At 44.9% G+C, this 22,345-nt stretch overlaps 1 protein-coding gene across 1 annotated transcript in view; it reads right to left on the minus strand.

Annotated features, from left to right (window-relative positions):
• Window positions 1-22,345, minus strand: part of LOC106607945 (attractin-like protein 1) — a 356,731-nt gene that overhangs the window by 74,081 nt on the left and 260,305 nt on the right. Inside the window, exon 28 of the mRNA XM_014205458.2 lies at window positions 9,375-9,488. Within this exon, the coding sequence (XP_014060933.1) occupies window positions 9,375-9,488 (114 nt within the window). The remainder of the gene's footprint in view (window positions 1-9,374; window positions 9,489-22,345) is intronic.

A 22,345-nucleotide genomic window follows, 5' to 3' on the forward strand; every position in this document is an offset into this window, starting at 1 on the left:
GTTTCAAACAGACCACCATAGTAAAGGCGGGCCCAAGAAAGCAAAGGTAACCTGACTAAATGATTATCGCCCCGTAGCACTCACGTCGGTAGCCATGAAGTGCTTTGAAAGGCTGGTCATGGCTCACATCAACACCATCATGCCAGAAACCCTAGACCCACTCCAATTCACATATCACCCCAACAGATACACAGATGACACAATCTCAATCACACCCCACTCTGCCCTTTCCCACCTGGACAAAAGGAACACCTATGTGAGAATGCTGTTCATTGACTACAACTCACCGTTCAACACCATAGTGCCCTGAAAGCTCATCACTAAGCTAAGGACCCTGGGACTAAACACCTCCCTCTGCAACTGGATCCTAGACTTCCTGACGAGCCGCCCCCGGTTGGTGAGGGTAGGAAACAACAAATCTACCACGCTGATCCTCAACACTGGGGGCCCCTCAGGGGACTGTGCTTAATCCCCTCCTGTACTTCCTGGCCAAGCATGACTCCAACACCATCATTAAGTTTGCTGACGACACAACAGTGGTAGGCCTGATCACAGACAACGATGAGACAGCCTATAGGGAGGAGGTCAGAGACCTGGCAATGTGGTGCCAGGGCATCAACCTCTCCCTCAATGTGAGCAAGATAAAGTAGGTGATCGTGGACTATAGGAAAAGGAGGGCCGAACTGGCCCCCATTAACACTAACGGGTCTGGACCGGGTCGAGAGTTTCAAGTACATAGGTGTCCACATCACCAACTATCATGGTCCAAACACACCAAGACAGTTGTGAAGAGGGCACGACATCACCTTTTCCCCCTCAGGAAACTGAAAAGATTTGGCATGGGTCACCAGATCCTCAAAAAGTTTTACAGCTGCACCATCGAGAGCATCCTGACCGGTTGCATCACCGCCTGGTATGGCAACTGCTTGGCATCTGACCGTAAGTGCTGCATCAGATGACCGTGCCTCCACAATCACCTGACCTCAACCCAATTGAGATGGTTCGGGATGAGTTGGACCGCAGAAAGAAGGAAAAGCAGCCAACAAGTGCTCAGCATATGTGGGAACTCCTTCAAGACTGTTGGAAAAGCATTACATTTACATTTACATTTAAGTCATTTAGCAGACGCTCCAGAGCGACTTACAAATTGGTGCATTCACCTTATGATGTCCAGTGGATCAACCACTTTACAACAGTGCTTCTAAATCTTTTAAGGGGGGGGGTTAGAAGGATTACTTTATCCTATCCTAGGTATTCCTTAAAGAGGTGGGGTTTCAGGTGTCTCCGGAAGGTGGTGATTGACTCCGCTGTCCTGGCGTCGTGAGGGAGCTTGTTCCACCATTGGGGTGCCAGAGCAGCGAACAGTTTTGACTGGGCTGAGCGGGAACTGTGCTTCCTCAGAGGTAGGGGGACCAGCAGGCCAGAGGTGGATGAACGCAGTGCCCTTGTTTGGGTGTAGGGCCTGATCAGAGCCTGAAGGTATGGAGGTGCTGTTCCCTTCACAGCTCCGTAGGCAATCACCATGGTCTTGTAGCGGATGCGAGCTTCAACTGGAAGCCAGTGGAGAGAGCGGAGGAGCGGGGTGACGTGAGAGAACTTGGGAAGGTTGAACACCAGACGGGCTGCGGCGTTCTGGATGAGTTGTAGGGGTTTAATGGCACAGGCAGGGAGCCCAGCCAACAGCGAGTTGCAGTAATCCAGACGGGAGATGACAGGTGAAGCTGGTTGAGAGAATGCCAAAAGTGTGCAAAGCTGTCATCAAGGTAAAGGGTGTCTACTTTGTAGAATCTCAAATATAAAACAACACTTTTTTGGTTACTATATGATTCCATGTGTTATTTCATAGTTTTGATGTGTTCACTACTATTCTACAATGTAGAAAATAGTACAAATAAAGCAAAAAACCTTCAATGAGTAGGTGTGTCCAAACTTTTGACTGGTACTGTATAAAAAATAAAAATAACACTTAACTCTCACATTAGGGGGTGAGTGGGACCAAAACATGATAGGCTAAACAGTGCTATATAAACAATAACATTTCACCCATCATTGTAATTCCCAATGTCTAATCTTCTGATGGAAAAGACATTGGCAGGATATTCAAACACAGTTCTGGCCTGTATTTGGCCACTTGGGCGGCTGACGCAGCAGTTCTGGATTCTTAGACAGGGAGCTTGCTTGCCAAGAACAGTTCGGACTCTTTTGGGGTGTAAAACATACATGTTGATCCCTCGACTGTCACCTTGGACCGGGCTGGGAAAAGGAATCCATATCGGATGCTGGCCGCCCTGCATTAATTGTGCACCTCATCATACTCTTTCCGTTGGTTCCTTACCTCTAAAGTAAGATCTGGGTAGAAAGACACCCTGTCGCCGTTGTAGTTAAGGGGGAACTGTTGACTTGCCAGCTTGTGGATGAGATCCCAGGTATCAGGGTAGTGCAGCTGTGCAATGAATGGCCTTGGTGGCGCTCCCTTGGCCGGCTTCGTTGCGTGTGATCTATGTGCGCGGCCGATCAGGAAGGGCGTTTTGAAGTGTTACATCCCCAGCAGTGCCGATACAAATTCAGTGGGTCTCCCTTTCTCAGAATGCAATTCGAGCACTTCCAGTCGGGCTTTCAGGGTTTTGTTGTCATTTTGAACATTTTTCACTGTTTCTCAATGTCCTGTAGCCTGGCCTCATGATCGATTGTCGTCTGCTCGACCTCATGCACCCTGCCCTTGATTGCCTTCACAGTTTCTGTCAAAGTCCCAATACTCTTTGAGATATCAGCCAACCTTGTGTCCACCTTTTGTGAGTTTATAGTGGCCAGTAGGTCACTCGGAGTGGGTTCTGTGGGGAGCTCTTGGGAGCTAGCATCTTCAGCTTACTCCTTGTGGGTCAGCGATGTTGGCATTGGTCTGTTGTCTGTCTCATCCAAATTATCTTGTTTAGCGCCCCCTATTTTGGTGCCTTTTCCTCGTCAGACAATGTTTGAAATCATAGGTTGTGAGAGATTAAGAGCAATATGAATTTGTTTAAAAATTGAGCAGAGCTCTAACAATCCATGTATATTCCATAGCACGCTCTCTAGCACCCCCCCACCATGTCTTAATTTCAACCACAAAAATATAGACTCTTAGCTTTCATTTGACACCCAATTTGACATGCTCTTATGAACTTCACATGTTGGTGCTCATGGGTCATTTTATATGGAAAGGATCATAGCTATGAAGCCTCTCTCACACAACATTGGTGTTTAAACCACCACACCCACACACCGCCACCCAGCAAATGAAATCTAAAATATTTGTTTAATACATTTTTGGTTACTATTATTGTACAATGTAGAAAATAGTACAAATAAAAAACCCTTGAATGAGTGGGTGTGTCCAAACTTTTGACTGGTACTGTATGTACAATTAATAATTGACAATGATGGAAGGTGGTGTGTGTGTGTGTGTGTGTGTGTGTGTGTGTGTGTGTGTGTGTAAATGTGTGTTTTTGTGGGTGTTTTCATGTATTTCTACGTGTAGCTCCAGATGTAGGTTTATTCCATCTGTGTTCTCTCTCTGATGAGATCATTGGCTTTGTGGGTGCTGATAAAACACACAAGTAAAAGGCTCCAAACACAGCCCATTTCTCCCAGGTGTCATAAATATTCTTTATCTCCTCGCTGCTCCTTTCATTACCCTCCGCCCCAGCGCATTAAATCCCCAAGATTGGAAAATAAATACAGCGCATTAAAACATTAGATATGAAAATTGATTCATTTCTCCCCTTTAAATAGCATTATGAAAACCCCCAGCGCCATATATCACTCTGGGATGGAAGGCGAGATGTGTCCGGGCATCTTACAGATGCTCGTTCCTGTAGGCTCATCAGCTTTACGACGTTACGTGGATGTTATGGATCTTGTATGTACGTGATTGATGCTGATGAGTTACCTCTTGTTTTATTCTGTGGCCCAGTCATTTGGAGCACCGTGATTAGATTTAGAGGAGGAGGGGGGGAAAGTGCTGTGTGATCTACCTGGGTAGTTCACTGGTTATGGTTATTATTGGCTCAAGACTGGGGTCTTTTACCCTTAAAATAAAACTGGTTGTCTTTTTGCGTATGTCGTTCAACTCTTGACAACGCTTGTGTGGCGTGCTACTAGGGTGCACCCCCCTATCTACATCGACGGGACCGCAGTGGAGAAGGTGGAAAGCTTCACGTTCCTTGGCATACACATCACTGACAAACTGAAATGGACCAACCACACAAACAGTGTGGTGAAGAAGGTGCAACAGAGCCTCTTCAACCTCAGAAGGCTTTAGAAATTTGGTTTGTCACCTAAAACACTCACAAATCTTTACAGATGCACAATTGAAAGCATCCTGTCGGGCTATATCACCGCCTGCTACGACAACTGCACCGCCCGCAACAGCAAGGCTCTCCAGAGGGTGGTGCGGTCTGCCCAACGCATTACCGGGGAAAACTACCCGCCCTCCAGGACATCTATAGCACCCGTTGTCGCAGGAAGGCCAAAAAGATCATCAAGGACATCAACCACCCGAGCCACTGCCTGTTCACCCCGCTATCATCCAGAAGGCGAGGTCAGTACAGGTGCATCAATGCTCGGACCGAGAGACTGAAAAACAGCTTCCATCTCAAGGCCATCTGACTGTTAAACAGCCATCACTATCACATTAGAGAATGCTGCCTAAAGGCATAGACTAGGAATCACTGGCCACTTTAAAGAATGGAACACTACTCACTATAATAATGTTTACATATCTGGCATTACTTATCTCATATGTATATACTGTATTCTATACTATTCTATGGTATCTTAGTCACTTAATGTTTACATATCTGGCATTCCTCATCTCATGTGTATATACGGTTTTCTATACTATTCTACGGTATCTCATTCACTTAATAATGTTTACATATCTGGCATTACTCATCTCATGTGTATATATTGTTTTCTATACTATTCTACGGTATCTCATTCACTTAATAATGTTTACATATCTGGCATTACTCATCTCATGTGTATATACTGTTTTCTATACTATTCTACGGTATCTCATTCACTTAATAATGTTTACATATCTGGCATTACTCATCTCATATGTATATACACCTGGAAGATGACATACTCCTTAACCAAATACATTTAAACTATTTTTTTCACAATTTATTACTTTAATCCTAGTAAAAATTCCCTGTTTTAGGTCAGTTAGGATCACCACTTTATTTTAAGAATGTGAAGTGCCAGAATAATAGTAGAGAGAATGATTTATTTCAGCTTTTATTTCTTTCATCACATTCCCAGTGGGTCAGAAGTTTACATACACACAATTAGTATTTGGTAGCATTACCTTTAAATTGTTTAACATGGGTCAAACGTTTTGGGTAGCCTTCCACAAGCGTCCCACAATAAGTTGGGTGAAGTTTGACCCATTCCTCCTGACAGAGCTGGTGTAACTGAGTCAGGTTTGTAGGTTTCCTTGCTCACACACACTTTTTCAGTTCTGCCCACAAATGTTCTATGGGATTGAGGTCAGGGCTTTGTGATGGCCACTCCAATACCTTGACTTTGTTGTCCTTAAGCCATTTTGCCACAACTTTGGAAGTATGCTTGGGGTCATTGTCCATTTGGAAGACCCATTTGCGACCAAGCTTTAACTTCCTGACTGATGTCTTGAGATGTTGCTTCAATATATCCACATTATTTCCCTCCCTCATGATGCCATCTATTTTGTCCATCTATTTTGTGAAGTGCACCAGTCCCTCCTGCAGCAAAACACACCCACAACATGATTCTGCCACCCTCGTGCTTCACGTTTGGGATGGTGTTCTTTGGCTTGCAAGCGTCCCCCTTTTTCTTCCAAACATAACGATGGTCATTATGGCCAAACAGTTCTATTTTGGTTTCATCAGACCAGAGGACATTTCTCCAAAAAGTATGATCTTTGTCCCCATGTGCAGTTGCAAACCGTAGTCTGGCTTTTTTTATGGCGGGTTTAGAGCAGTGTCTTCTTCCTTGCTGAGCGGCCTTTCAGCTTATGTCGACATAGGACTCGTTTTACTGTGGATATAGATACTTTTGTACCTGTTTCCTCCAGCATCTTCACAAGGTCCTTTGCTGTTGTTCTGGGATTGATTTGCACTTTTCGCACTATATGACGGCTGCGTGGTCCCATGGTGTTTATACTTGCGTACTATTGTTTGTACAGATGAACGTGGTACATTCAGGCATTTGGAAATTGCTCCCAAGGATGAACCAGGCTTGTGGAGGTCTACAATTTTTGGCTGATTTCTTTAGATTTTCCCATGATGTCAAGCAAAGAGGCACTGAGTTTGAAGGTAGGCCTTGAAATACATCCACAGGTACACCTCCAATTGACTCAAATAGCCTATCAGAAGCTGTTAAAGCCATGACATCATTTTCTGGAATTTTCCAAGCTGTTTAAAGGCATAGTCAACTTAGTGTATGTAAACTTCTGACCCTCTGGAATTGTGATATAGTGAATTACAAGTGAAATCATTTGTCTGTAAAACAATTGTTGGAAAAATGACTTGTGTCATGCACAAAGTAGATGTCCTAACCGACTTGCCAAAACTAAAGTTCGTTAACAAGAAATTTGTGGAGTGGTTGAAAAACGAGTTTTAATGACTCCAACCTAAGTGCATGTAAACTTCAGACTTCAAATGTACTGTTTTCTATACTATTCTACTGTATCTTAGTCCGTTCTGCTCTGACATCGCTCGTCCATATGTATATAGTCTTAATTCATTCCTACTTGGATATGTGTGTATTAGGTATATGTTGTGTAATTGGTTAGATATTACTTACTAGATATTACTGCACTGTCGTAGCTAGAAGCACAAGCATTTCGCTACACCCGCAATAACATCTGCTAATCACTGATTTGATTTGTTTTATTCTGTGTGGTATTTGTGTACCACTTCCATTTCCATGCCGTTCACTCCAGTTCAGAGACAATGAACAGGATCCAGGTGTGGTGTTTGTGTGTGTGTTTGTGTATGTGTAAGGGCTGTGGGTGTTTTAGTAAGCTACTTGTCAGGTCCACTCTGGTGTGGTCTAACAGGCCGGTTTTACAGCAGTCTGGGGACTAGAGAGCCCTCAGGTCACTGATGAATAATAACTGCTCCAGACATCCTTTATCAACAGCAGGGGAGGGTAGGGGAGAAATGATTGGAGCCCAGGACCTATTTTAATCACCTTTGGCCTCAGGCTACACACCTACGCAATGAATCTCTCCACTTTGATGTACCTGGATCACAGGGCAAGGCATCTCCTCAATACTACAGACCCAGGCCAAGGCAAAATACCCACACTGGATGTCCGATTTGGTTTGATTGTCTTCTGATGATACCACTATCGTCTGTCTTTATAATGACATGCCATATTACTTAACCTTACTCGTTCATAGTCTCTACTTTAGATCGCTTGTCTTCCATAGACCACTCTGATGACATTAGGAAATAACTTATATTTGTGCGGTTTTTCATTGCATACTTGTCTGATTTTCTGCAACCATTTAGAGACAATTTGCATGCACATAGATGATTTTAAACCAATAAATATGTTAGTAATTCATTCCTCCAATGACCTCTGTCTTGTTGATCTTAACCAGATGCCAGTTTTGAAACAGAAATGGTGTACTGTATTTCTCTGAGTAAATAACAGACGGTCGCTCGTTTGCCTGACTTTTACCAGATGTCAATAATTGCAGCTGGTTCTTTGAAGATTCTCAGGAAAGCAATATCTTGAAACGCTGCGTTTGAAGAGAACCATCAGAAACACTCTTAAGTTCATCTCGCATGTTCTGAATAGCATAATTCAGAACAGTGTGCGAAATACAGTTTTACCAGCACCTAGAAGCTGTGTGAAAAACCTAATCTCCACTTAGCGCACATTAGCTAACTGCTCCACTCATGGTCATTGAGAAAGGGCTTAAGCCACTGTGTTATCCATCTGTTCAGAGGACAGGTAAGGCAACATGTGCCAACCTCCTCACGTGTATGTCCATTAAATACAAACACAACACTGCATTCAAATAAATTACACTTATCAATCCAGTCATTTTTTTATATGCTGTGTGTACCCTTCCTGCAGCCCTGTCTCTAGTTTTTGGGACTTTAATCCAATTCCACGCTTCTCGCTGCTAGTAAAATGGAATCAGCATATCAAAATGCAGAGTAAACATTTGAAAAGCTCTCCTGTGCACCTTTTCCAAATGGCTTTGGCCAAAATATACCTGTACATAAAAACACAGGTCCAGAACTTGCTTTTACACAGTAACTGTGTAAATGATGTATGAAATCCGATTATGAATCCACTTATTTTCCCGCAAGTACACTGTTGTACACAATTTTCTTATTTACCATGCAATTATGCTAAATAGTCTCTGTGGAGCAACACCAGATGTTACTTAATTAACCTTTACGTGAAGATACCGTTCCATTTCAATGTTTTTCACCTTCAGGAGCTCAAAACGGGAGAAACAGGAAAATAACAAAATAATCTATTTTGGGTTGGACACCGATGAATGCTGTAGAGTTAGCTGTGGGGGAAAACACTCCTCTAAGGGCTTACTGCTAACATAGGTTATGTGCCCATGCAGTATAATACTACCATCTACTATATTAATAGGTATACCAGGAATAATGCATTATCAGAGCATACTTTGCCCCCCCTGACACTCACTATCAATTCCATTAAAGCCGGATGTGGACTGGCCGGCAGGCGGCAGCTGTTACAGAGATTTGTGGTAGAGCCGGTAAATCTTTTATGAAGCAAAGACCTGGAAAACACACAAAACCACTTAGGATTTTCAGAGGTAGATTATCAGATCATACGCAATACCCATAGAGGGAGTGTGGGAACACAATTCAGGAAGTCATATATAGGAGGCAAACTAGTTATACCCTTTTCATACTACTGAGACTAGCCGAGCCAAGATTAGCCGAGCTGTACTGTGGTGGCTTGGTTATGAATCCACCATAGTTGCTGGAACGGTGCTAAAAAGGATAAAATGAAAGGACCTAACCCATGTTATTGGGGACACAGCAAGAAAAGGAATTGGTTTTCAGAATGTCCATATTTCTTAACAAACTAGCTTTTCTGGATATGGCCACGCTAAACTCTGGACATGTTCTTTGTTGTGTGATTTCCCACAATGCCTTCAGTATTTGTTTAAGTTGGCCACATATGTTTTGCATTTCAAGTCATGAAACATCCCTGCTTTCTCACACCCACGTTCCAGTGTCTACACACAACAGAGGATGCTGTGGGCGATCTCGGTGCCAAGCCTGTATTCCACGGTATCACCATTGCCATGGACAACAATATGCTAATGAGATGTGTTAGGTACCCACCTCCACCTGCCCCTGCAGCAGCTCTTCCTGTTCCTGGCCGGCGCTTACATCCAGCGCCACGGCAACCGAGGCAAAGGGACGGCTGGCCATCTGCTGTCGCTCCCGCATGAGCTGCTGTAGACAAAAATGAGAAAGGGAATGAGAGAGAGGGGGAGTGAGAGAGAGAGAGAGCGAGAGAAAGAGAGAGAGAGAGGGAGTCAGAGAAGAGGACCAGAGGAGAAGAACAGCGGGGGGAGAGGCAGAGGGGAAGAGAGGAGGGAGGAAAACTTAATTAATGAGGAAGTGGCAGATGAACAAAGCCTGTTTGAGTCAGACGCTGAGCGGCTTTTTATCGGCGTATGCTCCAAACACCCCGAAGAAAACAAACACAAACAGAGTCAGAGTGGGAACAATAGTGGGGGCACAAAAGAGCCAAGCCGGGCCTGACTGGATAGGGACCACACAGACACACAGGAGCCAAGCAGGACCTGACTGGATAGGGACCACACAGACACACAGGAGCCAAGCCGGGCCGGGCCTGGCTGGATAGGGACCACACAGACACACAGGAGCCAAGCAGGACCTGACTGGATAGGGACCACACAGACACACAGGAGCCAAGCCGGGCCGGGCCTGGCTGGATAGGGACCACACAGACACACAGGAGCCAAGCAGGACCTGGCTGGATAGGGACCACACAGACACACAGGAGCCAAGCAGGACCTGGCTGGATAGGGACCACACAGACACACAGGAGCCAAGCAGGACCTGGCTGGATAGGGGCCACACAGACACACAGGAGCCAAGCAGGACCTGGCTGGATAGGGACCACACAGACACACAGGAGCCAAGCCGGGCCGGGCCTGGCTGGATAGGGACCACACAGACACACAGGAGCCAAGCAGGACCTGGCTGGATAGGGGCCACACAGACACACAGGAGCCAAGCAGGACCTGGCTGGATAGGGGCCACACAGACACACAGGAGCCAAGCAGGACCTGGCTGGATAGGGACCACACAGACACACAGGAGCCAAGCAGGACCTGGCTGGATAGGGACCACACAGACACACAGGAGCCAAGCAGGACCTGGCTGGATAGGGGCCACACAGACACACAGGAGCCAAGCAGGACCTGGCTGGATAGGGACCACACAGACACACAGGAGCCAAGCAGGACCTGGCTGGATAGGGACCACACAGACACACAGGAGCCAAGCAGGACCTGGCTGGATAGGGACCACACAGACACACAGGAGCCAAGCCGGGCCTGGCTGGATAGGGACCGCACAGACACACAGGAGCCAAGCAGGGCCTGGCTGGATAGGGACCACACAGACACACAGGAGCCAAGCCGGGCCTGGCTGGATAGGGACCGCACAGACACACAGGAGCCAAGCAGGGCCTGGCTGGATAGGGGCCACACAGACACACAGGAGCCAAGCCGGGCCTGGCTGGATAGGGGCCACACAGACACAAAGCACCGATAAGAGTTGGCACACACGGATACACAATGCGAGGGATTAACTGAAATTGCAGTTATTTTTCTGTTTTTAAACAACTAATTTACTGAAGTTGGTTCAATTATTTGAATGACATTTTTTTCTTCTTCTGTGAGCTCAATAACACGGACATCGCAGTCTCTCTAGAGATGAATTAGATCCAGCCTGAACTGTGCGATGAAGTAGGGAGTTGTATTTTCCAAAAAGCCAATATTCTATATAGTTTAGCGCATAAAACGTGGTAATTAACTACAATGACCAAAATCCATTGCGCATCTACTTGTTGGGTCTGTGTTTCTTTTACGCCTGCCACGGAAGAGAGTTGAATGTGCGATCGTGAGGTGATATGGAGAGCGGCTGTTGCTTCGCGAGGTATCTCTACCTGAAAATACATGATCTAAGTGACTGATAGTTGGTATTCAGCAGTCATAAAAGTATGCCTTATTTATGTTGAAAAACTACAAAATAGTGAGTTTTTTCAGCAGCATAAGCAGCAGCTTTATAAAGATGAGATGATGACTTGGAATTAAATAATAAAGTCATCAAATGAAACAAACGTAATATACACAACAACTGAAATATTGTTTTAAAGTAATGTGAATAAATGATGGTTAATAAGTGATAAGCAGCAATGGGCAGTCACTACCACCATGGGACTTTTATTAAATGTTTTATTCTGCATTAAACCCACATAATGCATAGTGCATTTAATGTTAAGAAATTGATACCCAATTTTTTTTAAAACGTGATTTTATTTTAATAATCGAACCGACCTCAAAAAGCACTAATCGCTCAGAACCAACACACACACACACACACCTCCCTCTCATGTATATGACTGTACACACACACACAAATATACCCACACACATACACCCACACACCCACACCTTTTCGGCTTCAATAAAGTAGGCTAATGTTATTGGGCTATTGTTTCTAGTGTTCCTTGTGTTTTAGCTTGGGGGTAATCACCTGTTCTATGTAAAGCACACTTGTTTTAGAGCGGTTATGCATAATGTTGGTCTTACATCATCAATGTTTTCCTCATTGAGTTTCAGTAGAAAGTCCTGTTAGAGACATACCATACTGGGCAATTGTAATGGGGTATACTGTAAATCAACTATACAAAAGCTGTTGCAATGATGAAGGAATACCACTTGGTATATCTGTGCCAGGTAGTACATGGTACTATGTGTGTTAAATGTTTTGGCATAGGCTGGAGTCTGTTTGTATAACCAGTCAACCAGTCTTTTGCCCAAAGAGTAGGAGTTATGTTTGCATGTTTAAGTTAGTATAACCTTTGATCCTTGACCCTGACATGTGGTGGGTGTCTGTGTGCTAACGTGACTACCACAGGATCCATGTCTGACATTTACTCGGCGTTCCTAGTCAACGCTACCTACTTACTCGTCAGCACAGTGTCAGTGTCTGCAGGCAAGTAACACAACACTACAGCTCACTCAAGCGCTATGGCATGTAGCGATGTGTAACCTGTCCATTTCCGTTAGTCTGCCTGGAACACTAACCTGCCCTGCATTGTCAGGCTGTGTCTGTTAGCATGGCAGCTAGCTTGATGCCGCTAGCACAGCACTGGGGTGGATGTGGTTAAAGGGAGCAAAGCAGTGTGTCTCTGTCTGTTAGCATTAGCTCCTTCTCACTATCCTCTAACCTGTCCCTACCGCAGGGTTGGCGTGAGAGACAGTGAGCTGGTCAGGGTGAGCTAGGTCGGGAAGTAGAGGCTTGATTAATCGGTCTGGACAGTCAGAGAGGCGATCATAAAAGGGAAGGCGGGAGGGCTGGGGCTGTGAGTCCAGTGGATACTGTGCCCTGGTAGAGCATGTGTATTTTATGTCCCCTGACAAGTCCTTCACAAGTCAAGAAGTACAAGGTGGTATCTATATCGGCTGCCAGTAAATGACCCATAAAACGCCTAATTAATTTCAGAATGCTGTAAACAACGAAAGGCAGATATGAGAGGGGACGAGAGGTGAGGGGCAGAGGAGAGGAACTGACACTTTGGACCAATAAGAGCAAAACTGTTTTCCTGTGTGCACAGATAATAACAAACATCTTTGAAGTACCTGCAATAGGACATTTTGAGGGCTGTTTAGCAGACTGACAATGGGGCTCCAAGTAGTGCTCAATGATTTAAATGGAGTGAAATGGCAGCTGGCCAAAGCGTGAGTAGACTAGGTCTACTAAATTCATACTTTGATATCCTCTAAACTTCTATAACCCTACCCTTCAGAGGGGCACCGGGCTGCAAATCTCAATCAGTGGGAACCAAAACAAAACCAAAAATCATCTGTGCTTTGGCTACATTTTCAGAATCCGAAAAATGGAATATGACAAAGTAATGATTTTTGGGGTATAGAAAGGCATTGACAGGAGATTGGCTTTTATCCAGCAAACCATTATTCTTGAGAGCATGCATGCACTCACGCCCACACCACACATACACACAAAGACTGCTGATGTAGTAGAAATGCCAAGCTCATTGAGAAGACATTTCTCATGCTATATTGCTGCAGTGAGAGCCAGTAGATATATGGCTGGAAGAGGATGGACCTGCGGTCCTACCAATCTGCATTCTAACTGGATTACTTAATCAATGACAGCCTCCTCTGGGCTTATCCTGATTAATGTCTTAATCAGTGATTAGAGGAGAACTGCAAACAAGACCTGTCCAACTCTTAATGAGACTCCCTGTGTTCATCAATACAGCCCTAATGAAGAGGAAAGTGACATTTGGGTTGAGAATAATAATACAAACATCTAATGTCTGATTCAATCTCATTAGACTGGTTCTATGGAAAAAAAGATAAAGATTTGAGTGTTTAAACTGAAGTTTTACACGTCCACCAACACATATTACGGTAGCTATAAGTATGATTATCTGATTCTCTAATAAAAAGATGTTCCCCTTTCCTACTACCTTCTCACTGTAACAGCAGATCTAGGGAAGTCTCTTTAAAGACTTTGCCCAAGTGCACACGCCTCATTATGTTGCCCTTGACGACCGTCAGGAGACAACACGTTGGACATTGTTGGAGCTCTACACTGACGCAGACACGATTGATATCCTTTCAATTAATCATTCATTATCTTCTTATTAAAGCCCCGTCCTCTGGCTGGCGCTCGGCTTGGGATGAGAGGAGCGATAGGATAGGCGGCGGTTATTGGCATGAAATATTTAAACAGGCCTTCTATTGGAGTGAAAGAGAGGGGTCCCCTGAGATGGGCTGTGATTTGACAACAATACAGCACTATTAAACCAGACCCGTTGAGTCCTAAACTCCCTGCATCCCACACCTCCGCTGTATGCCGCTGGGCATAATATCCAGAGGCGATAACAAATATAATTTCCGCCGTATTTGCAAAGTTTCCAAGCAACATTTGTCTACTTGTTGAAAGAGGGTGAGAAATCTCATCTGTGCAAACAAGGGCAAAGATATACCTGCAATATGAAACACCACAGTGGGCTTCATGTTCTTAGAAGAGTCACTTTTGGCAAACAAATGGGTTTAAACTTTTAAAAAGTGGCTTTTGGACAAATGTTTTGAAATGAAAAGCAAATTGACTGAGAAGTGGAACAGTCTCCATAACAATGACCATCATAGCCAATCAATGGTAGCAGGGACAGTGTGTTGTATAATTGAAAATAACACCTTTGGGATTATTTAATCCTGCAACAGAAACGTGAGAAACGATGCAGCCTGGACTGGAAGGGCAGAATGTAAGCAAAGTGAATAGGAGCAGGTTCTACAGGGCAGTTGCTTCACTATAACGAGGGATCAACTACAGCAGTACGCTGAGCACAGTCAATGCAACACATTTACCTTCCCAGAGACCTTGCCAAATAATTTCTCCTTCAGTGTGTGTAATAATGTGAGGGAGACAGAGAAAGCTCTTCTACTGTTGTATTTAAATGAACTGGACAGAGTATACCAGAGTACACACTGATCCACTTCCACTCAGTCATGTAACGGCCTGCTAATTGGATAAAATCATTTTCCTGCTAAAGTCCTGTCACATACTTATTTCTGCCTACCCCTTTAAGATATAAACAAAGGACAGTATAAGAAATAGAAATTGATCCTCTGTCCTTTTCCTCACTTCTCTCCACCCCCTGCCCTCACACACAGCTAAAACCCTATCATCTGAAATGACTTATCCTGAGGACAGGTCCTTAGCGCAGACAGCATTAAATATTCCCTCAGACAGATGATCACGCCTACTACATTCCCACAAAGGTGTGTGGATGTGTGTGTGTGTGTGTGTGTGTGTGTGTGTGTGTGTGTGTGTGTGTGTGTGTGTGTGTGTGTGTGTGTGTGTGTGCGTCAGAGCTAGGTGGTTATTTATAAAGAGGACCTACAGCAGGGTTCCCCAACTGGTGGCTGGTGATTTTAATACCACTTTTAACCATTCTTTTGTTGTTGTTGGACATAGAATACTGCAAAAAGACCAGCGAAATCAGCTCCAAGTGATTTACATTATGGAAATCCGTTCCAAAGTATTACCACGCATAATAGAGATATATATATATATATATGATTATATAAAAATGTAAGCAACGTTTGAAGTAATTATGTTTTAGTCATTGGTTTGGGCTTTCTGCGGTCAATTTGACCATCCGCTCAAGAAAAGAAAATCGGCCCACAGCTGAATCTAGTTGATGAACCCTGACCTACAGCCCTTGAGGACAGGCTAGTGCAGCGATCCTTAGTGCCACCTACAGACCCAAGAGACAGGCCTGTCTGATGCCACCATCAACAACCCACATAACAGCTTTGAAGACCTGAGCCAATGCCAAACACCCCCCCCATACACACACACACCCCAGTGCTCTCGGGGGAGACTGAGACAGATGGGATGCTAATGCTAATGGGACACATGGCTAAATGGACTAAATGGGCATTATAAACACTGTTCCCCTGGAAACCAGTGGAAGCCACCAGCGGCTCCCTACACAGCCCTACTCTCCAACTAACAAAATAGCAGATTAATACCCATCAATTTCCAAATGTGCCACAGAGGCAAGCATAATTGTCAGACGTGACCTTACTGTGACTGTGGCGCAATTTTCCTTCCAGCTGGTTGGCTGGCTGGGTTCATCGGCCAATTATAGGCCGCAGATGCCCTCGTTAAATTACCTCATTTTAATTAAATTAACCGTGTCAGGTAAAGTCACCTGACATGTAAATTAAGTGTCAAGGGTCATCTCTTTCTGTGGGTGACAATGGCTTGGACTAGGTTTCTATTTCATGCTCGATCACACAATGGTAATGCAGGGAAATGTTTAATTACCACTCTTCTTCCTCTTATGTTGCTGTCTCTCAGACCCCGTTGCTCTTACTCTGGTGATGTGGATGGTAACCTTGAACCATTGTCCAAATACTGTATGTTGTCATCTGCTCATCTCATGCTGGAGGCTTGCTATTTAAATTATCTTTAAAAATAAGGTAGTACCCCTCTTGTTTTTTTTTTTACCAACGTCGTCCCTTCTTTTCTCCAGTACACAACCCTATTACCACAACCTGGGATGATGTCTACGGCTGAACCTAAGCCGGCCCAGAGCTGGAGGCCATGGACTGATCCAATTACAGAAGGCCCAGATCCAACAGCACATCAATGGGCAGAGAGCCTGTGAAATACAGTATGACTCAGCAGATTTAGCACCAGCCCCCAGCTTCACCTCAACATATCTTTAACAAGGAGCCCACCCAATCAATCCCCAATCAATAGCTATCTGGGGCCAATGCAGAAAGATAAAGGCCTGGCCCAGCGATATCCTCATACAGGGAGCTGGGAGGCTGCATTGAGTTAATAAAGAGAGCTGCTGTGTAAGTGCTGGATTAGATCATCCTGTTTCTGCTTGGTGTGCCAGGGAATTAAAAAGAAGGAAAAAAACAGAACATCCTTTGCTGCACAATTATAAACCTCCGGGGGTTGGCAGGGGAGGGGTCGATAATGTTAGAATAAACAAATATTCTGAAGTGAGGCCTTGAGTGGTCGGTGCACCCAATTAAACTTTGATCAGATTGAAGGGAGCCAACTGTCTCGGAAGTAAACAAGCCAATACTGCTCTATTACACTACAGACAGTGAAAGACTGACGCACATCTTCCTATGGTTTTAGTTTACATTAGTTTACTTATTTGCACAGATAAAAAGGGGAGCCAGTACAATGTCTATACAGCTCTATCATAGTCATAGAGATATGCCAACGTTCCCCAACAGTCACTGTCTAAGTCTGTGCGAATGGTAATGAAAACTTTCTTTCTTTACTTCAATATTCATCGGAGGCTGTGTATACTCCTAGTACTGTAGATGCATAACACTAGTGTTTGTGTTTTCTAGAGGGGACATATCTCTTTGTACTCTGTGCTCAGTGCACCGTGTACTTGGTTTCTTTCCCTCCCTTTTTTCTGTGAAACGAGATCAGGCAGGCAATTTCTCTGGCTTTCTCGATCATCGTGCCATGAACAATTCATCTATTTTTCTCTACATGCTCCTCTCACTGTTAAAGTAGGGATCAGTTCAGAGATGGAGGGGAGAACTTTTTTTCCCGAGGTAAGAATTATTTGAAATCATAATACTTTACGTGAGTTCCACATGTCCTTCTGGAGAAAGAGAAACTTAAACGTATTATTAGTCTCAAGCCTTTACATTTGATTTAGAGTAGAGGCAGCATCAGAAAAGAGTCCTTGGCACTTACATTTAATTAAGAGTACAGGCAGCACTTGAAAACAATACCCAGCGGGGGAAGCTTTGGCATCCCAGCTGATAAGTATCAGTAACGTTCTTACCCTCAGGGCATTGCTCATGAAATCGCTGATTCACTTCGCCGAGCAAAACAATGGACTGTGAAAAAAACGATATAGAAAACACTTCCACCAGCCTGCTAGTCTATGCAAGAGGATGAGTGGAAGGCTCCCGGAATATCTTTGTTGTTAAGTAGATTTTACACAGTGGTATTGTGAAAAATGACTTAGGACAATGTGTTGGAATAATGTTGTGTTTGGAGGCTATGGCTCTGCTGGTGAAACACGGTAGACTATTCTAGCTGCACAGAGTGTTCCAATGAACCAAATATCCATACTCGCAGACCTCAAAGAAAATTCACAAAACAGCATTGTGCTCTGTCGCTCTGAGTATACGTACAAACCAGAAATAAACATAGAAGGAGAGATAGAAAGAGACAGAGCAATAGAGAGATATAGTAGAGCAAGAAAGCGAGAGAGATGGCGAGAGAGCGACAGAGCGATAGAGAGAATACCAATTAATCTGCAGAAAAAGTGGGGTCTGTTATTCCTCCGTAGCCACAGTGAGCAGCCAGACAACATCCCAACACACCATCCCAGCGTGACTCCAGACCCATGGAGAGAGACACGAAGAAGGAGCAGGTGCTCACTTGTACATTGATGCTGGCTCTGGTAGACCCGTAGCACAGGGACTCTTGCAGTACACATGTACGTTACTGTACCGTATGCCATATGGGACCAGAGGTCCCATTCAGACTCTGGGTCAGACATAGCACTGACCACAGTTAGACAGATATACAGTGAGAAAAGAAGAAGAAGAAGAAAAAGAGAAGTTGACGTGGTCTAAAATGGAAAACAGATTCAGCTAAAACATACTCAGCTATAGCACTGTTTTCACTACCATAAGAAGCTGCTTCTAATGCACATATCTTGAGTGCATTACAGAATTGCTATGATTGTGTAACATCTCTCCATAAGTTCCACTTCTCAAATAAGCATTCATCACCCAGAGGAAAAAAAGAGGAACAAGAAAATGTTCACCCTATGGATGAAAATCAGGATAAAAAAGGAAGCGACGGTATGCCTAATTTGAAGGAGGGACGTGGGTACAGCAAACGGTGCTTGAGTGGGACTCAGCAGCTGACTGATCTTTCCTACCGTTCTCTAAGAGGAGTGACTCATCACTGTTCTTTCAGCTCTATGGTTCCATGGTCACCAGCATAAGAACAAACACAGTCCCAAAGTATACACTCGCTCCGACTAGTTCAGACTATAGTCCAAAAGGTGCTAAGAGATGCCATCCACACAGGCTAACTATAGGGTGTGGCGAGAGAGAGTTAAAATATTGCTTCTGAACAAGTACTTCACAAAAGATAGGGGTTAAATGTTTTTTTAAATATATGTTTTGGAGTGAACACACAAGAAAGTGTCAGGTAGAGAAAGAGTGAGAGCGGAGGAGAGAAAGAGGGCACTGTGAACAAGGAATGTCTAACTGTGAGGGAGTTTATGTAAGCATGCTAATCTGTCTGTGTTTACATGTCTGGTCTGGGAGAGAGAGAAGAGAGAGGAGAGGAGAAAGAGGGGAGAGAGAGGAGACAGAGAGAGGAGAGAGGGGAGACAGGAGCAAACTGAGTCTGCTGTCTGGTACACTGTGGGGCACCATGTACAGTAGACAAATTAGGACCCTCTCCTGCAGAAGAACAAGAAGCTGTGTGTGTCACATCGCTGTAGGCTACCACTCCATGGACAGATAACACTTTATGGTGTGCAAAGTCAAACTTAGTTAACGAGGCAGTGTATAGGGAGTCCAAGAGGTCTTTGTGAGCAACATTGTATCATATTCTGGTACCAACAATACTATAATTGGATAGAAACGAAGGTGACAAATTCCAACTCTGCTAGTGAAACTCCCAGCAGGCAATAACGGAACGTCCTACAGCCATCTCAGATTCCCAGACCGTGTTCATCTGTCTCCATGGAATGTGCAGAGTGTTAGTGCTGCTCCTTAAATTAGTGTCAGAATGGGTACAATCTGATCAAGGAGATGCTCTGAACACAGAGGATTCTCCTTGGAGTTAGACTTAGAGTCAAAAGGCACAGTACGCTTGTAAAACCACCTCGTTAAAAGCACAAAATGAAAGATTGACCACACAAACTTCAAAGCATAAGACAAAAACCTCAAACGACCTACTAACCCATCCTTGCTGAACCAGGACAATGATAAACGCACAGTATAGGAAGTAAATGGTCAGGATTGGCGCCATGCAGAAAATTCATGCTCTCGTGTCGTGTGAATAGAACATCCATACCTTTCATGCCACATACAGACACTCCGTCAAAGCTAGAACCGTTTTAATAAATAAAGTGCTAATGCACACACATTCATCTCACATGGGGCATGCCCTGGACATTGACCAAGACCATTTAGTGTGTGAACTCCCCTCTGAGTCTGTCTGACTCACTCTACTTGACCTAGCTCAGAGCTCAGTGCCCTTCAATAACTTGGCGGCCATTTCACCAGGCTGAGATGAGGGGAGGGAGAGTGCTGTTGACTCTGAGAGAGTCGGAGAGAGTGGGCCCTCTTCAAGAGCTCTTCATTCCACACTACAGGCTGATACGAGCAGATGTTAGCACTCGATGTTGCAGAGCTCATACTAATTAAAGAGGCTCTCTCTTCTACTCTCTCTCCTCTCTTTCCTTCTCTCTCTCGTCCTCTCTCTTGCACAGCTGCCAGAGAGCATGGAGTAGACCAAGCAGACGTCAGCAGTAATATAATTGGGCTATTCCATCTGTTGATCAGAGGGAGAGGGAGACAGGGACAGAGAGAGAGAGAGAGAGAGAGAGGGGGGAAGACGGGGAGAGAGAGAGAGAGAGAGAGAGAGAGGAGACAGAGGAGACAGAGACAACGAGAGAGGGGGAGAGAGAGAGACAGAGAGAGAGAGAGGGGATAGGGGAGACAGAGAGAGAGGTCATGACCAGTGTTCTGGTCTGGAACACCCTCCAGAACAGAAAGTGCATTAAGTACTTTGGAAAAGTTATTCTGATTCAGATATTAGTGTTTAATGTGCCAGTGTATGGACTGTATTCAACAGGTAAGCAATAGTCTTGAGACTCTCCTCCCCTTGGCTCTTAGACAGTCCAGCTGGCTGGTGTTGTCTATCTGTCTCTGTGCCAAGGAGGAGGGGCTGGCCTGCCAAACGTCCGTTACAGCTCACCACCCACCCAGACTGCCAGGATAATGAAGCATGGGTCAGACGCCACGCCCTGTCTCACCTCTCCTCATTGCTCTTTCTCAACCCTCTATCTCAACCACAAAGGCTCATTAGCAAATACCTGCCTCGGAGGACCAGTCGCCATGGCAGCACCACTATGATATCACCACACCGCGAGCAGGGTGGTCTGGTGGTGGCGTGTGAGCGTGAGAGAGGGGCGCTACACTTCGCTGGCCAGTAACAGTTCACTGGTCTCACTCTCTCTCTAGACATCTGCTATGAAAAAGGTCTGTGATGCTAAGAGCCAATGCACCAGCGGCACCAGACAAAGGTAGACGAAGGGGGGAGGGAGGGACGCATTGGATCCGTTAGTGCTGCTCCAAATGGACTTCCTGTCTGGACGGTCCATCTGTTGGTGGAGTGGGTCCTCTGTGAGCGAGGACGGAGACGGGGGGTGTCATGCGTCACCCTGATCGGGCTAATCCAATAGAGGGACTGTGGAGGTCTGTTTAGAGCCCAGGCCCAGCCGGAACTAGAGTGAGATCATTACAATCGCTGTTCCGGACATCTGCCGGCATCTCGAAGCAGAGCAAGGTTGGTTTGGGGTAATTGTGGGTGAGGAAGGACTTGCCGTGACCTCCAGTTGTGTGCGGAGGAACAAGGCAGAACTACAGGCAGAGACAAAACACACGCCAGACCCCAGAGAAATGGACTAGGTTGGGCTTGCTCCCAATGGACAGAGATCAAACGAGCAGAGGCCTATTAGACTCCAGTAACCATCTCTATCCTCTGCTCTGAGGCGGGGGAGCATATTGAACATACTGATAGATTGAAAATGAGCTAAAGCCAATTATACCATACTTCGGTATTCATCTCCGTCTTTGCTCTCGGGTTGTTGGTTTGTTTGGGGTGCAATAATGGGTATGTAGATTTATAATTATGAATTTAGTGAGCTGAGGAAATTACAATAGATTAACTGCAAGCAGGGGGTGAAATGGGATGAAAACACACTCTTGAGTTCCACTTTCACTTTTCAAAGAGATGAGGAGGTGAGACAGTTTCACTTAGTTGGGGAGAGATGAAGTGAGGCTAGAGGTATGCTTAAGCTAAGTAAAGGCGTAGACTCAACACGCACACTGATTTCCACTGTACTTTATGGCTATGTAAAACAATAGTGCTACAGTCCCCTTCAGACAAGGCATGTGGATTCATGTGTAAGCAGACTGCGTGTGTGTGTGTGTGTGTATGTGCAACTGTATGCGCGTGTTTGAACAACACTGACACCCCTCCCAGTCATGGAGGAACTGTGGTGACAGTATCTCCTCCTGATAATGGAGGAGACAAAACAACACAGCCTCCATGAGTTTCACATCCAGCTTCAGCTTACAGTAGTTCACTCCTCAGTTTCTACACCTCTCAAATCAAAGTAAATTGTATTGGTCCCATACACATGTTTAGCAGATGTTATTGTGGGTGCAGCGAAATGCTTGTGTTCCTAGCTCCAACAATTCACAAAA

Source organism: Salmo salar, chromosome ssa01 (assembly GCF_905237065.1).
Source record: "Salmo salar chromosome ssa01, Ssal_v3.1, whole genome shotgun sequence".
Classification (NCBI taxonomy): Eukaryota; Metazoa; Chordata; class Actinopteri; order Salmoniformes; family Salmonidae; genus Salmo; species Salmo salar.